Genomic DNA, 15,812 nt, shown 5'->3' on the forward strand with positions numbered 1-15,812 from the left:
ATCTTCTCCCAGGCGGTGCAGACAGGCAGCAGCTAGACTCAGAGCTCCAGAAGGAGACCCTGGCCATCTGGCCTCACCTGTCCCAGAAGATGCTGGATCTGCTCGTGCCCATGCCCAAAGGTGCGGGCTCTCCTGGCTGTCCTTGTCACTGTGGGCCCAGAACGCCAAGACCACATCTTTGGGGGGAGCGTGGAGTGATCAAGGAGATAAGGGAAGGGTGCCCTTTTATTCTTAGGAAATAGAAATCCCTCACTTCTCAATTGTCATTAACTGAAAGCAGTTTCTTTTTGCTTATTGAAGTATAGTTGATTTACGTTGTTAATTTCTGCTATATAGAAAAGTGATTCAGTTATACATATTTTCTTTTTTATATTCTTTTCCACCGCTGTGCTATACTAACCTTGTCATTTATCTATCGTGTATAGACAAACAATACTAACCCCAAACTCCCAACCTTCGCTCCCCTTTGGCAGCCACAGTCTGTACTGTGTTCATGGGTCTGCTTTGTTTTCTTAGACAGGTTCACTTGTAACATTTTTAGAATTCATATAAAGTGATATCATATGATATTTGTCTTTTCTTTTCTGAATAATTTCACTTAAGTGTGATCATTTCTAGTTGTATCCGTGTTGCTGCAAATGGCATTATTCCATTCTTTTTATGGCTCTGTAATATTCCACTGTGTAAATGTACCATTAACTTTATCCATTTATCTGCGGATAGACATTTAGGTTATTTCCATGTCTCGGCTACTGTGAATAGTGCTGTTATGAACGTAGGGGTGCATGTTTTATTTTTGAAGCATAGTTTTGTCTGGATATATGGTCAGGAGTGGGACTGTGGGATCATACGGTAGTTCTGTTGTCAGTTTTCTGAGGAAGCTCCATCCTGGAAAATAGTTTCTTAAGATAGGTCACTGTGGTTGTGGGTGAAACTTCTTGGGTGCACAGCTCTATCCTCCCACATAACACAGTTCAGCAGACCTTCAAGCAGTTGGGGAAAAGGTGCTATTACTAAGAGATGGAAATCAAGACCGTTCCAGGGGGTGGGGGAGTGGTGCTTACTAATATGTTTCTTATCATTAGTAACATGGCCCTCCCTGGGTGGCCATGGCAGTCCCCTGAGGATAGCTCTGGGGGCCTGTTTACTGTGTCCTCAGTGCCTGGCGCGGAAGGAGCCCTCCATAAAGGCTGGATGGCTGGGTAGTGGAAGGGGCAAACCTGCTTCCCAGGCGTCCTCACTCTCTCCCCATCTTCTCCTGTTTCCCTCCATGCCACACTGGTGTCCTCAGCCTCTGACCTGACTGTGGGCAAAATCTATGCAGCAATGATGATCATGGACTACTACAAACAGAGCAAGGTGAAGAAGCAGAGGCAGCAGCTGGAGGAACAGGTGAAGGGCAAGGACAGGCCGTGCGGTGGGTGGGTGGGTGGACCCCTGAGGGGGCAGACCAGTGCATCCCTGGGGGACCTTGCCCCGCAAGTGCACAGAAGCAGAGGCCAGGCCTTGCAGGGCCCAGGAGCTGCCTAGGATCGGGGGATTAGAACCCCAGTGGGGCAGAGGTTCAGGCAGTCACACAGAGTACCAGTCATATTCCCGTTTCACTCAAGTCGCTGGTATTTCCCTCATAGTCATTTGAGTTCCCTTTTCCTCCTCTCCACTTTTAACACAGAAAAACGCACCCATGTTCCAGCGCATGGAGCCCTCGTCTCTGCCTCAGGAGATCATCGCTAATGCCAAAGCCCTGCCTTATCTCCAGCAGGACCCCGTTCCAGGCCTGTGAGTATAACCAGAAAGCCCACAACCCCCCGCTTGCATTGTGACTCGTGTCATCAGGCAGACCCACAGATTCATCGCCTAGGAGTGCCCGAGAAGTAATACTGACTGAGATGAGTGGATGCGCCCCCTCTGAAACTGAGAAGGCAACATGTTGTATCTTTTTTTTTTAACTTCTTACGGCAGCTCTTTTAATATCTTTGAAATTTTTATTTACTTAGTATTGGTTGAGCTGGGTGTTCATTGCTGTTGTCAGGCTGTCTCTAGTTGCAGTGCATGGGTTTCTCATTGAGGTGGCTTCTCTGGTTGCAGAGCATGGGCTCTAGGGAGCGTGGGCTTAGTTGCCCCACGACATGTAAAATCTTTCCTGACCAGGGATCAAACTCATGCATTGTCAAGTGGGTTCTTAACCACTGGACCAGCAGAGAAGTCCAACATGTTGTATCTTAAAATGGCTATTCAGCGGGGAGTAACAGAAAAGCAGACTGAGAACATATTGGTGCCGTGGCCAGCTCAAGAGGTAGAGGGCCCTGTGAACGGACAAAGGAAGAAGGGGCTGTGTTAGTATCACCACTTTACAGAGAAGAAACTGGTGGCTCAGAGAGATTCATTAAGTTATCCAAAGCCACATGGCTGGTAGGACACTGAACTGGAATTTAAGTCCCTTATTTCCAAGCCCAGAGTCTTCCCTTTACACTATGTTATCTGAAAAGAACCTTTTATTGGACAAAACTTTTTTTTTTTAATTTTCTATATTGAAAGCAGAAACAAAACGCTAATTGAGGAATGTACCAGTTCTTCTGAGTTGTAAGCCTTAGCCCCAATGTGGCCATGAGTCATAAAGGATGTATTATTATATACACACCTCATTATAACACTGTCTCATCACACGCATGTAGTGAGTACTCAAGGGGCAAGAGTCCATCTTCCCAACGTAAATGGCATTTTGTAGTTGGTTGTGCTAGTGGTAAAGAATCCACTTGCCAATGCAGGAGACATAAGAGACATGGGTTCAATCCCTGGGTGGGGAAGATCCCCTGGAGGAGGGCATGGCAACCCACTCCAATATTCTTGCCTGGAGAATCCCATAGACAGAGGAGCCTGGAAGGCTACACGCCACAGGGTCGCAGAGTTGGACACGACTGAAGCAATTTAGTGTGCACGTGGTTAGTGAATTTTTTTTCCAGTCTAGCTTTTATGGAACCAATAAATCACTAAATATCATCACATCTTCAGTAATTATCAGAGGAGTGAAATCCCAGGCTTGGGAACGAGACCTCTGTCAGAACACCATTTGGAACCTCTCACACCATGAATTTCCTTCTCCCTGTGGTGTCGGAGATCTGTTTTTGAAAAGCACTTTTCATAGGTCACAATCCACATTTGAAAGTGAAGAAAGATGACCAGGGCCGTTGGTCATTTTTACAAAAACACGTGATGTGTTGAAGTAGCAGGTGTGGATTCTCCTGTCTACAGAAAGCAAGTTCATGTTTCTCTCTGGTCTGTGCAGAAAGGTCAAGAGGTATGATTAGAGCACTAGTACTATCTTCTTGGAAGAGTTTATGGTGTTTTTCAAGGGTCTTTGGCTTAGAAATGGAGGAAGCCATCCCTCATCTAGATCTGTTTTGCCACGACGATTTGCTGTGCAAACTATAACTCCCACCATTGGATCATCCCAGCCTCTCTCCCATATGTTTATTGATTCATTCATTCATTGATTTGACCAATATTTACTGAGAGTCAATGTAACCCAAAAACTGGTTTAGTCGCTGGGGATTCAGTCAACATGATCACAGTTTCCATGGACACAGTCCTTGAAATAGAAATTACAAGAGTGGTAACAGGTAAAATGTGCGTGTGTGGCAGGGGGGCGGGGTGGGGGGTCGGCTATTGTGATGCTGTGTAAAGGAAGCAGCGCATGTAGTTTGAGGGTTTGAGGAAACTTCCTGAGGAAGCAACATTTGAGTAAGACTCAGAAGCAAGTACTTCAAGAGATGAAATAAAAATCAGGTTAAGTTTAAGGAACCTAAAAAGGGTCGTGATGGATGGTGCACAGAGAGGTCAGGGCAAGTGGCAGCTGACAGATTTGGCAGGGCTAGGAGACAGAAGTGAAGTCTAGTTTCATCCAAGGGTAATGGGAGACACAGTCATCAGAGTGATGTGATCAGGTTTCAGCTTTCCAAAGGTCATTCTTTAGTCTGGTGTGGGCTCAGTGGATTGGAGGGAGGCAGTTTGAGAGATGGAATATCACCTAGTACATGGCTGCAATTGTGTGAATTATTCAAGATTGTGGCTTGGATTAATAGGAAATGGAGAGAGAGCGCGCCAGACTGGAGAGGTAATTCATACACAGAATGGGTCAGATTTGGTGACTGACTGGCTACATGGCATGCAGAAGGGGAAGGAATCAAAGATGACCTTTGGGTTTCTGGTTTGAGCTTTAGGCAGATGATGGCCCATCTCCTGAAAGGAGGAGCGCTGGTGTTCCTCAGGACCAGCTGTGTTTCTCAAGCCCTGTAGGGTTCAAGCAGTGACTGCTCTGGGGGCAGCGTGGTGAACATGACTGGGCTCCTCTCTCACTGAGTTTACACCTGGTAGAAAAACAGACATGAAACAGAATTATCAGAAAGAAAAAAAAACAACAACACGTCATTTCTGATGATTTACTCACAATCCTAGTAAGTATGAGGATGGAAAAAAGTGCATTATGATCTGAGTGCATGTGAGAGAGGGCTCTGACCAGTTTATCAGATAAGATTTCCTCAAGGAAGTGACTTCTAAGAAAAATTTTGAAGGATAAATTAAAAAATGGCTTGCAAGGGACTGGGTGTGTGAGAAGCATGCTGTATGCTGGGAACAGCCTTTCTTAAAGTCCTGAGGCAGAAAAGGAGTCTGACACATTCAACCAAATGTGGTTGAGAGAGCCCAGCATGTTGGACTTCAGGGAATAAGGGAAAGTTATGCAAGAGGAGGGGCTTCCCTTGTAGCTCAATTGGTAAAGAATCTACCTGCCATTGAAACATGTATATTACCATATGTGAAATAGACCACCAGTCCAAGTTTGATGCATGAAACAGGGCACTCAAAGTCAGTGTGCTGACCCAGCCCGGAGGGATGGGATGGGGAGGGAAGTGGGAGTGGGGTTTGGGATGGGGGAACACACGTACAACCCGTGGCTGATTCATGTCAATGTATGGCAAAAACCACAATATTCTGAAGTAATTAGCCTCCAATTAAATAAATTTTAAAATAAAAAGGAAACATTCACAACAGAAGGAAAAAAAGAGAATCCTCCTGCAGTATAGGAGACCCAGGTTCAATTCCTGGGTCAGGAAGATCCCCTGGAGAAGGAAATGGCAACCCACTCCAGTATTCTTGCCTGGAGAATCCCATGGACTGAGAAGCCTGCCAAAGCTACACAACTGAGTGACTAAACCATGCAAGAGGAGGATGGTCAGGCCTCTGGACTCTTCCCTATCAACACTGAGGAGCTGGACAAGGTTTTCAAAGTAAGAGGTCACTCAGCGTTCAGATTAGTCAAGTCTAGAATGTTGTTCAGTGATTTTAAGGGTCCTCTCTACCCATTGGGGACCCTGCAGTTACTCATTTTCTATAGGACAGAAAGGGGCCCATTTCCTGTAGAGCTGTGCTCATCTGTTCCCTGTGTTTCTCAAGCCAAGGCCCGAGGAGGAGGAGGAGGAGGATTGACATTTCAGCGGTTGTTTCAATAGCAGATGGCTCTCTAGCAGTTGTGAAAATTCAGCAGAAGCCCTCACCAGCAGCAAGGGGACAGGTCGGGTGAAAAACCTGCTCTTCAAATCTTCCCCTGTGCTCCCAGTCTAATGAATTACTTCTAAGTAATTGCAGTCCTTGCTCAGGCCTCAGATTTTCCAGTGGGTTCAAGAGTCATATAGCAACAGACCCTGCAGCAGCTCTTCCCATCTCATCTCTCCCTTCTGACCCCACTGCGAGCCGCTGCCGCATCACTGTGTCCCTCTTCTCGAGATGAGGAAGCTCAGGCTGCGTGCTTGCTTAGGGCAAAGGGGGTTCGCAGCAGTGGCCATATTCTCAGGACAGGTTCTTGGCTGCCTTTTTTTTTTTTTCCCTAACTAGCTGGGTGGATCTTATTGGCTGACAGTGTCTGCAGGTACCAAACGGTGGTTTACTCATAGGCACACGGCAAAAGGTCTCTGCACTTTTCATTCAGAGGACCCTAAACACCTGGCCAACTTTGTCTCTGTCCTTTTACCTCATCACCACCGAAGCATCCTCCTACATAGCCATCGACCCAGATGTTGTCACATCTTCAGCATCGCCTCCGACATCATTCGACACAGTATCTGGTACAGAGCAGTCCTTCAGTAAATGTTCATGGCATTCAGTTGTTTCATTTGGCCATGGATGTTGGCACAATAGAACCATACTCTTACTGAGAGTGGAGGAAATTTCTTAAAAGACCGTGACTGCTTAATATTTAAACAAACTGTTCACTGTTTAAACTATGGCATGTTTCTGCCGAATGGAGAAGCTGAGCAGAAACAGGTTTACAATCTAGCATTGGTCTTCCATATGGCTGAGTGTGACAAATGATGTCATTTGTCACAGATATGCCAGTCGCCAGCAAAATGACGAATCATTCCAAATGCAGGTTGAAAACAGTGGTTTCTCTTTTCCAGTGTTCTGCACCCCCGCCCCCCGCCCCCCCAAGGCTAGCCACCTGTAAGTTGACAGGCTTACAACCTAGCCAAGGCTAAAGGGTATTGCCTTTGCTGGGAAGAAAGTCTTGTCTGGGTGGGAATTAGTAACGGCAGTTATGTCATGACTGTTTCTCTCTCATGCACACATTACCTCTGAACGTGGCATTGCTTTGCAGGAGTGGCCGGAGTGCATACCCTTCGATGAGTCCACTCTCCCCGCAGGAAATATTCCAGTTGGCCTGTATGGACCCAGCTGATGATGGACAGTTCCAGGAACGACAATCTCTGGTGAATGAATTCAAAAATTACTTCCTTGGTTTCCTAATCCCTCCCACTCTTTTTTTTTTTTTTCACGTTCTATTCCATAACCATGATCCATCAGAAAAAAAAAGAAAGAAACACCTTTCTGATAGTCCAACCAATTACCCTGGGAGTTTCCTGCCATCTCCACTTTCCTGGATGAGTTTCTCATGTTCTCTGACAAATGCTCCCTCTTCGGGTTTTAAAACCCCAGAGGCCCCTTACCTGCTGCAGGAACTTACAATGCTTCAGGCCAAGCTCTCTCAGTTTGTGTCCCTGGGCGTCACATGGAGAAACAGAAGTAACAAATTAAATCTTGCCTTTGATTGGGAGCCTTAGGATGAGTCATCATAAGAATGACTGGCACCAACCAGGCAGAGTCATGTGGCCTAGGAAGGCCACCTGCCTCCTGGAGAACTCGGGGGTGGTCTGTACCAGTGACTAGCTGTCTGCTGGGAGATACAGGAGAATCTCATGCCTCTGCTCTGTGTGGGTTCAGAAAAATTGGCCCTTGTGGTCACAATTCTACAAGATCAAATACATTCAAAGAGGTCTCTAAGATCACGCTCGTGAACCTAAAGATTTTCATCAGCAGAAATGGGCAAAATTTCTAAGAACTCTATTGAATAGAGTTTAAACTTAGAGATAAGAGAGCAGATGGAATTTTGGATTTTACTAATACAAAGCTAAAATAGGATTCCCAGAGATGACAGACTTTACTATTATTAGTTCAGAAGCCGTGAGGTCAAGTTCCCTCTGGAGCTTTGAATTAAAGCCCAGGTGTTGATTGGTCTGGAGAGAAAAAGGGGTGAGACCTGACCCCTGCAACAGTCTATATAGACAGTTTGTTTTAAGTGAGTTCCATGTCACGTAGATTCTGATGCACCTGTGTTCTTCTCACCCCTTCTCATCCCTGTGTTCTTCTGACCGCTCCCAGGATATGCCTCTGCATACCCCAGGGCTTCGCGAATGGATGTGTGGGTGGAATGTGGGTATGGCCTGCTTGTGAGTGGCATGTCTGATGGGATGGGTACCCTTTGGAAGGGAAGAGATACTTCAGTAGCACCAGCAAATGAGTGATTCCATTTCCTGGGACTGAGGAAACCTGGAATTATGGATGGCTGTACTGGGGAGACCACCAGACCAGAGCCTCCCCTCCCCTCAGTGTGTGAGTGGCAGCCTGAAAGTGTTCTTGGTAAGGTAGGTAAAAATACCTGGAGTCATTCCCTGCCTTCCTCTCTGAGGAAATTGGCACCAAGGCCCTGGCCTAATTGGTACAGACAGTTTAAAGGGACCTCTCATCATTTTATGGCTTGCCTGCTAAGAAAAATCTCAATCATGTGTTCTTTCTTTCACAGGGAGGCTTTATTGCATCATCCTCCCTGCAGGCTCCCCAGGGCTGAGCTGTAGCGCCAGCACCTTCTGGATCTATGTTCATCTCGTTGTCAGTCCTAGTGTCTGTAGTCCAGTTCAGGTGTCAGCCCGTGCTACACACTCACCACTGTGTGCTCCTGCTCCACGTCCTGGGGCATGGCTGTGATCTGTGTGTGTCTTGCACCACCTCTGACACCCATAGAGCGCAGTATCGTTACCACACAGACCGCAGCATTATCACATGTTTCAGGTGGGACATGTGTACTATATAAAGCATACACTGCAAACACCATAACTCAAGTGCACATATCCTGTCCCGTGAAGGCAGTGCTTCCCATTCACACCAGGGACCCCTCGGCCAAACAGTCATGGAGGCCAAGGGGGTGTCTTAGACACCCTTAACTTTAACAGTACCCTACTCATACACCCATGCCTTCAGGGTGTCATTTCCTAAATATAAAATGCTCTTTTTCTGGTATAATCTCCAGATGTCCAAAATATTCCTAGCTCTCTTTGTTGGGTAGCCAGGATAAACATTTTTAAAGCAGCTCTACTCTTTATGCAGTGATACTAGCTGTCTATATAGAGCATGTACATTTGCCAAACTAACATTCCTTAACCAGGAAAATTAAATGATTTGGGCAGGAATCTAGAGATTTCCAATCCAACTTCTTAAAGCTCTCAAATGCTCTCATAGTCCAGTACAATAGCTACTGCCCACATGTGGTAACTGAACACTTACAATGTGATTAGTCTAAACTGAGATATGTCATAAGTGTAAAAATACACACCATGTCAAAGGCTTGGTGCCAAAAAATGTAAAATACCTTATTTTTATATTGATTATATATTGCCGTGAGAATATCTGTATATATTGGGTTAAACAAAATCTATTGTTTGATATTTATTTTTGCTTTTTAAAATGTAATTACTAGGAAATTTTAAATTACATAAGTGGTTTGCAGTATATTTCTATTGGACTGCACCAGTCTAGAGCATTCTTGAAAGATGGCTACCCACACCCTTTTTTTGGTTTTAATCATAAGAAAGCTCTTAAAAGCATGTCTTAAGATTTCAGAAATTGGTGACTTTCCTTAAAACACTGCTTTCTATTTAATTGACAAATTCTTCAGATTAAAAGAATAAACCCAACACTAGCAACTTACAGAAAGTAAATTTCATAAAGTGGTAAGATCTGATGCATTGTTTAGTAATAATTAAGATGGTCCTTAACTAGAAAAGGTGATCTTTACCTCTGAATCCTAGTTAGAACTTTCTGTTTTGGGACATCTGGTATACCACATATGTGCACACAGAAACAAACCTATGTATGCCTACATCTGAGACCTTAGAGATGGATGTCTCTCTTCTGAAAGCCATTCTTCTTATGGAGGAGGCAGAATCATCCACTGAAAGTGAGAAGCTATGGGATGGAACCAATTCCCACAAGCTTGGCTGTGTGTTTATTTCTAGGAGCCAGAGGTTAGTGAATTAAAAAGCGTGCAGCCCTCTAACCATGGCATCTACCTTCCTTCGGACACCCAGGAGCATGCGGGCTCTGGGAAGGCATCCTCTATGCCACGCCTGACTGTGGATCCCCAGGTAAAAGGCAACCACCACTGCTGTGTTCAGTGGCATCCTGGGCTATATTGAATAGGTGGGTTATGAAAACACATCTGACATCTTCAGGTGAGCCCTTGACTTGCTCCCACGCCTCTCTAAGAGCTGGATCATGGGCCTTCTCTGCGGACCATGCTCCTCCACACTGTGTTTCCAATGACAGTCTAGCCACAACAGGCCAGCCAGCAAAAGGGCGGGGCCTCTGGATGGGCTCCACATCCTCACGACTCCACTGGCTAGGCAAGAAGTACTCTCCAGGATGTTCCCCATGGGTTTTTCCTTCCTTTTCTCTGTTCCTGGCTCTTCTAGCACATATGCAGTTACTTACACACAGCTCTGTGTCAGGACTGTCTGTCCTAACCAGCACAGACCACACCTCATTCCTTTGTCTGTTTTCCTGGCTTCTTTTTTTCTGTCTGTCTGTCTTACATCAAAGTTTTGACAGCGACAAGAAATTTTTGTGGATCTGTTTTAATATCTGTGGCAAATCAGACTGCCCGAGTTTAATGTGGAGCTGGGGTGGGACTGATGGAGAGAGCAATGCATTCTCAGGAGCCTTGCGGTATCTATTCAGTTACCAGCTCTCCTAAGCTCTAGTACTGTAGGGCAGCACCTTCTCTGAGGAGGGCAAGATACAAAAAGGCAAAGCCATGCCTCTTGCATCGTGGAGACTTTCTGACAGTAGCCCTCACTTATTTCAAAGCAGCTCAAGGTTCACGGCAGGTCCTGGCTGGGTCCCTGGGGTAGATGGCTCTGGGCAGCTTGCAGAGGACGCTTAGCTCCCTGCTCCCCTGAGCATAACAAGGAGCCCTGCAACAGCCTGGTGACCATGCTAACGTAAAGATGCTTTCTGGAACAGCCTCCTCCAGCATAAGCTCTGAACAAGAGGGGGTCGTGGGAGGTGACAGTTGGCAATCTTCAACCCTCTCAGTCTTCTATCTTCTTTACTTTTAGACTATTTCAGTAATTAATCCATACCTTGTGTTCCTGGGCGGGGCGGGGGCTCATGTTTCCAGGTGGTGACAGACCCCAGCTCCATGAGACGTTCATTTTCCACCATTCGCGATAAGCGTTCAAATTCCTCGTGGCTGGAGGAATTCTCCATGGAGCGAAGCAGCGAAAACACCTACAAGTCCCGGCGCCGGAGTTACCACTCCTCCCTGAGGCTGTCAGCCCACCGTCTGAACTCGGACTCAGGTGAGAAGGTCTTCACTCTGCGGTACTCCTGCTCTCGAAGGGCTGCTCCTGATGAGGACTGAAAAATCATGGCAACAGAATCCAGACAAAAGACAGGGTTATAGGAGTGAAGGAAGAATGCTTCTTAATCAAAAGGGTTCCCTATCTGACTCACATCATGAAACACAGCAACAAAACTCTCCCTAGTCATCACAAAGGCTAATGAGATTTCTTTCTGCCAGACCAGGCTGTAGAAATCATGAAAGTGGAGGTTTCTCAAGGGGCTTCTACAAACCACTCCTCTGCCTTAGGTATGTATTAGAGACCCCCTGGCAGGCTCTGGGTTTCACCCACCAACTCCATTTCAACCCGGACAATGCTACCTGGAATCGGTTTATGTATTTGAGTTTTGTGTCTTAAGGGAAGGGGTCATATTGATAAAAACAGAAAATCACTAGTTTGGTTCAAGCTGTTCTTCAGCCATATAGCTATTCAAGCTGTTTCTTCATTTTACTAAACGAAGAAAGAAAGATAAAAAACCAATGACCTGCGCCATATCACGGGGCAGGTAAGTGGCAGAAAAGGAGCGTGTATGCTCAGTCCCTCTTTTCGACCCCATGGACTGTAACCTGCCAGACTCTTCTGTCCATAGGATTTCTCAGGCAAGAATACTGGAGGGGGTTGCCATTTTCTCCTCCCGGAGATCTTCCTGAGTAGAAGTGAAATCCTTTGACTTCAGTCTCAGGACATTGTAGTAACTATCCATTATTTCATTCATAGCAGCTTCTTAATTCCCTTCCCCTAATGCCATTTTCCCCCTAAAAAGTTTAGAGGATTCTTGGGCCACACTGCTGGCAAAGATTCTACCTTAATTATATCTAGCACAAACAGAAGCAGAAGAGAACAGTTGCATCCTTGGATTTGTAAGTCTTTCCAGTGACAACTTGCATACTTACCTTTTCACAAAGTTAATTTTCCAGCCTTTCTCTTCTGCCTCCCTTTCAGATCACCTGTTGACATGCCTACAGAAGTCAGGGTCCTTGAGAGGCTTGGTCTCAGGCTGTAAGAGTTGTTCAGCAGCCAGGATGGCAGAGTTATGATTCACTGCTTTTTCATCTCTCATAGGCCACAAGTCCGACACCCACCGCTCAGGGGGCAGAGAGCGGGGACGATCGAAAGAGCGAAAGCATCTTCTCTCTCCTGACGTCTCCCGCTGCAACTCCGAGGAGCGAGGGACCCAGGCCGACTGGGAGTCCCCAGAGCGCCATCAGTCCCGGTCTCCCAGTGAAGGCAGGTCACAGACCCCCAACAGACAGGTGAGCATGGAGAGGAAGCCAAGCCTCTGCAGGAAGACAGGGAAGGGCAGGCTTTTAACACTGGATGCAAAATGTGTGCATCCAGCACTCACACAGACCTCGCCTTCACAGGAAACGATATCCATTGTGCACAGAAGTTAGCTACTTAATGCTTATGTATTCAGAAATGATATAAATTCACAGAAAATCAGAGAGTACCCCAAGAAAGACAGTGGTGTCTAGGGGTCAGTCTGACTGGGTCCTCAGAAATCAAAGTCACAACAAGTAAGTTCATAAATATCTCAGGCAGATTTCAGAGGAAAGGAACATTTTTTAAGGCAAAAAAAATGTCTTTGGCTAATTGCATGATTCTTAGTATTGGTTGGAACGGTGATTCCTCTCTCAACACAGGATACAAAAGATCAATCCAATTTCACTTATCTAGCTTCCAGCTATCCCAAGAGGAAGACCATCTCTCCTTCTGCCCTGTTACTGAAACAAAGCCCAGTCTTAAGAAATAGCTACTGGAGCTGTGTGAAAACATTCCCTGGCCCTGTTTTCCTCCTCACCGCCATCCCTGGCTCCCTGCCTTACCCCACTCCAAGGCTGTCAGAGGCCAGATGGCAGACCCACTCAGTGGCAATGGGGAAGAGGAAGGGCTTCCATAGACAGCTTTTAGAGGCTGTTGAGAAGGGTACTTCTAGAGCAGTGCTGGTGAGTTTCAGTGCAGAATGGAATCACCTGGGCTTGTTATAACTGCACATTCCTGAGCCCTTCTGCTTCACCAGTGACACTCACCAGAAAGGAGAACCCAGAAATCTGCACTTGGAACGACCCAAGAATCTCCCAGAAGATCTCGAGCAGATGGTTCCTAGGTCACACACACCTTGAGAAATGCCTCCCTGGAGGTCTGTTTACCATCTCAGGGACCTTGGGGACTAGGTGAGTAGGTCAAGTCAGGCCTGAACCAGCAGATGAGTAGCTGGGTGTACAAGCCAAGCTAACATCAGCACACCAATGAAAACACAGATGCAGAAGGAGATGAGGGAAGGTATTTGCCATGTCCTGAGACCCAATTCCCAAGAACTTACCCCAGACAGAGCAACTCTAGGGCACTCATTCACCTTCCATGGAGTTGTCTTTCCTAAAACTGCAAGATTTTCTTTTAGTGTGCCACGTGATAGAGCTTTCTGAATCTTTGCTACTCAATGTTTTTATTCCATGGAACAAACATCTAAGAGCTTGTTATTAGTAGAAATGAAGGAGCTCAGGCCCCAGCCAGACCTTCTGATGCCAGAGAGGCACATGTGCTTATTGCTCAGTTGTGTCTCTTTGCGACCCCATGGACTATAGCCCGCCAGGCTCCTCTATCCATGGGATTCTCCAGGCAAGAATACTGGAGTGGGTTGCCATTTCCTCCTCCAGGGGATCTTCCGAACCCAGGGATTGAACCTGTGTCTCCTTCATTGCAGGCAGATTCTTTACCCGCTGAGCCATTAGGGAAGCACAGAGATGTGTAAGCATAATGAAAGTTGACGTGCCCAGTAGTACTGGCTCCTCAGTCTCCTTTCATCTCTGCATCCCTGAGTGGCTGTGACTGGTATTGCATTGGCCAAAAAGTTCGTTCAGGCGTTCTGTTACATGGTACTGAAAACCCTGGACGACCTTCTTGGCCAACCCAATGACGGGGCAGGGCGGGGGGTGGAGGGGGATTCCAGTGGCTCTTGGTAGGAGGGGTTAGAGAGCTTAACCAGGTGTCAAGTAGGGAGGATGCCAAACCCAGGCTAACATGCCATGTGTCTCCTGCCACACAGGGCACGGGGTCCCTGAGTGAGAGCTCCATCCCCTCTGTCTCCGACTCCAGCACCCCACGACGAAGTCGGCGGCAGCTCCCCCCAGTCCCTCCCAAGCCTCGGCCCCTCCTTTCCTACAGCTCTCTGATCAGACACGCTGGGAGCATCTCCCCACCAGCTGATGGGAGCGAGGGTGGCTCCCCACTGACCTCCCAAGCTCTGGAGAGCAACAACGCCGGCCTGCCCGAGTCTTCCAACCCCCGGCAGGGCCACCCCTCCCCACAGCGCTACATCTCCGAGCCCTACCTGGCCCTGCACGAAGACTCCCACGCCTCGGACTGCGGCGAGGAGGAGACGCTCACCTTTGAAGCAGCCGTGGCCACCAGCCTGGGCCGGTCCAACACCATCGGCTCGGCCCCGCCCCTGCGGCACAGCTGGCAGATGCCCAATGGGCACTATCGGCGGCGGAGGCGCGGGGGGCCTGGACCGGGCACGACGTGCGGAGCTGTCAGCGACCTCCTGAGTGACACGGAAGAAGACGACAAATGCTAGAGGCTGCTCCCCCCTCCGATGCATGCTCTTCTCTCAAACGGAGAAAAACCAAGACCCGAATTGGGAAGCCAGTGCGGCCCGGGGGGGAGGAGGAGGGAGGAAGGAGCTGGAAGGACACCGCGCAGTTATCAGAGGAGAGGAGGGGAAGGACAGAAGGCAAACCACTCAAACCCACCAAATCGCTCTATTTCCCTTTGCAAGATGGGCACTGCCATAGTTCTGCCTCTTTGCTGGGGAAAGAAAACACAAGAATGACGGAGGGTTGTTCCCAGGGGAGAAGGGACACGGGATGGCTTTGCCTCCCCTTGCCCCCTTCCCAGTTTTATGCAGCCGTTGGGGGGAAATCGAGCCGGCCTGTGTCTGTGCCCATTGCCCCAGGAAGCCTGGGAGACATTCTGGCTCTTCCCTGGGGGAGTCGTGGAGACCCCGGGAGAGGAATCGCCTCCCTCACCAGCTCCTCCTCCTCAGCCAGCACCAGGGCCACCAGGGCCACTGCGACAGCATCTCACGCGTTTCCCTGTGGCTTGCTTCCCCGCAAAGAGCACAGGCCAAGTTCAGGAGCATCGGATGTCAAGGGCGGGAGGCAGAGAGGGAGGAGAGCAGCAAAGGGGAAGGGGTCGGGGTGCCGTGGTGGCAGCAGCAAGGGCTGGTCTGAATGAGCCAAGCCATAGTCTGGCAGCCCTCACTGTAGAGGCAGGGGCGGAGACGCGGAGAGCTGGGGTGCTGGTCGCTACAGTCCTGTCTGAGCCTGTCACCCGCTCAGGAGGTGCTGTGTTCATTAGGATAGGCTAACAGGCCCTCCTAGTCCAGGGAGGTGCCTGAGGCGCTCTGGTGAGGGTGATATTCTCAGAGTATGTAACAATCGGTGTGGCCAGGACACCAGATGATAACAGAGTTCAGCCTTAGCGCTGGTGCCCCATGCCACAACAGGCTTCAGCCTGGGAGATGCCAGGCACAGGGGAGCCCTGTGGCGGGGGCACTTCAGGGATTCAGCAAGGGTCAGTTTTCCAACCAGTATGGAGGTATTTTGGTATGTGGAGTGGGGCGGCACTGTCTCGCACATACTGGCTGAGTGTCAGCCCAGACTTTGGTCCATGAGCAGGCCCATTGCCGTGCCAAGGCCAGTGAACCCAGTGCCAGGGGCCTGGCCACCCCCCAAGAGGGCCACACACACCTATACAAGGTGGGCTACACCTCACCTGCTAGGGGCTTCCGTAGAGATGAGAAAG

General features: G+C 48.2%; 1 protein-coding gene and 1 long non-coding RNA gene across 4 annotated transcripts in view; one reads left to right on the forward strand and one right to left on the reverse strand.

The window, feature by feature from the left end:
- The window catches only part of CACNA1E (calcium voltage-gated channel subunit alpha1 E), a 329,991-nt gene extending 315,408 nt beyond the window's left edge, over positions 1-14,583 (forward strand). For 2 of the 3 annotated variants that reach the window (XM_019976908.2, XM_019976909.2), the window contains 7 exons: positions 13-120; positions 1,292-1,392; positions 1,673-1,779; positions 6,650-6,761; positions 10,784-10,964; positions 12,069-12,259; positions 14,053-14,583. In XM_019976908.2, coding sequence (XP_019832467.2) covers positions 13-120; positions 1,292-1,392; positions 1,673-1,779; positions 6,650-6,761; positions 10,784-10,964; positions 12,069-12,259; positions 14,053-14,583 — 1,331 coding nt within the window. Of the gene's footprint in view, positions 1-12; positions 121-1,291; positions 1,393-1,672; positions 1,780-6,649; positions 6,762-9,620; positions 9,750-10,783; positions 10,965-12,068; positions 12,260-14,052 lie in introns of all 3 variants that reach the window. The other variant, XM_019976906.2, reaches the window with a different exon arrangement.
- On the reverse strand, positions 3,132-12,073 carry LOC109570740 (uncharacterized). Its single transcript, XR_002182529.2, has 4 exons — positions 11,900-12,073; positions 6,999-11,022; positions 6,625-6,758; positions 3,132-4,367 (listed from the first exon to the last, which is right to left on the reverse strand). It is a non-coding gene; the product is annotated as an uncharacterized lncRNA (long non-coding RNA).
- Positions 14,584-15,812: the final 1,229 nt, after the last annotated feature.

Source organism: Bos indicus, chromosome 16 (assembly GCF_029378745.1).
Source record: "Bos indicus isolate NIAB-ARS_2022 breed Sahiwal x Tharparkar chromosome 16, NIAB-ARS_B.indTharparkar_mat_pri_1.0, whole genome shotgun sequence".
In the NCBI taxonomy this organism is placed as follows: Eukaryota; Metazoa; Chordata; class Mammalia; order Artiodactyla; family Bovidae; genus Bos; species Bos indicus.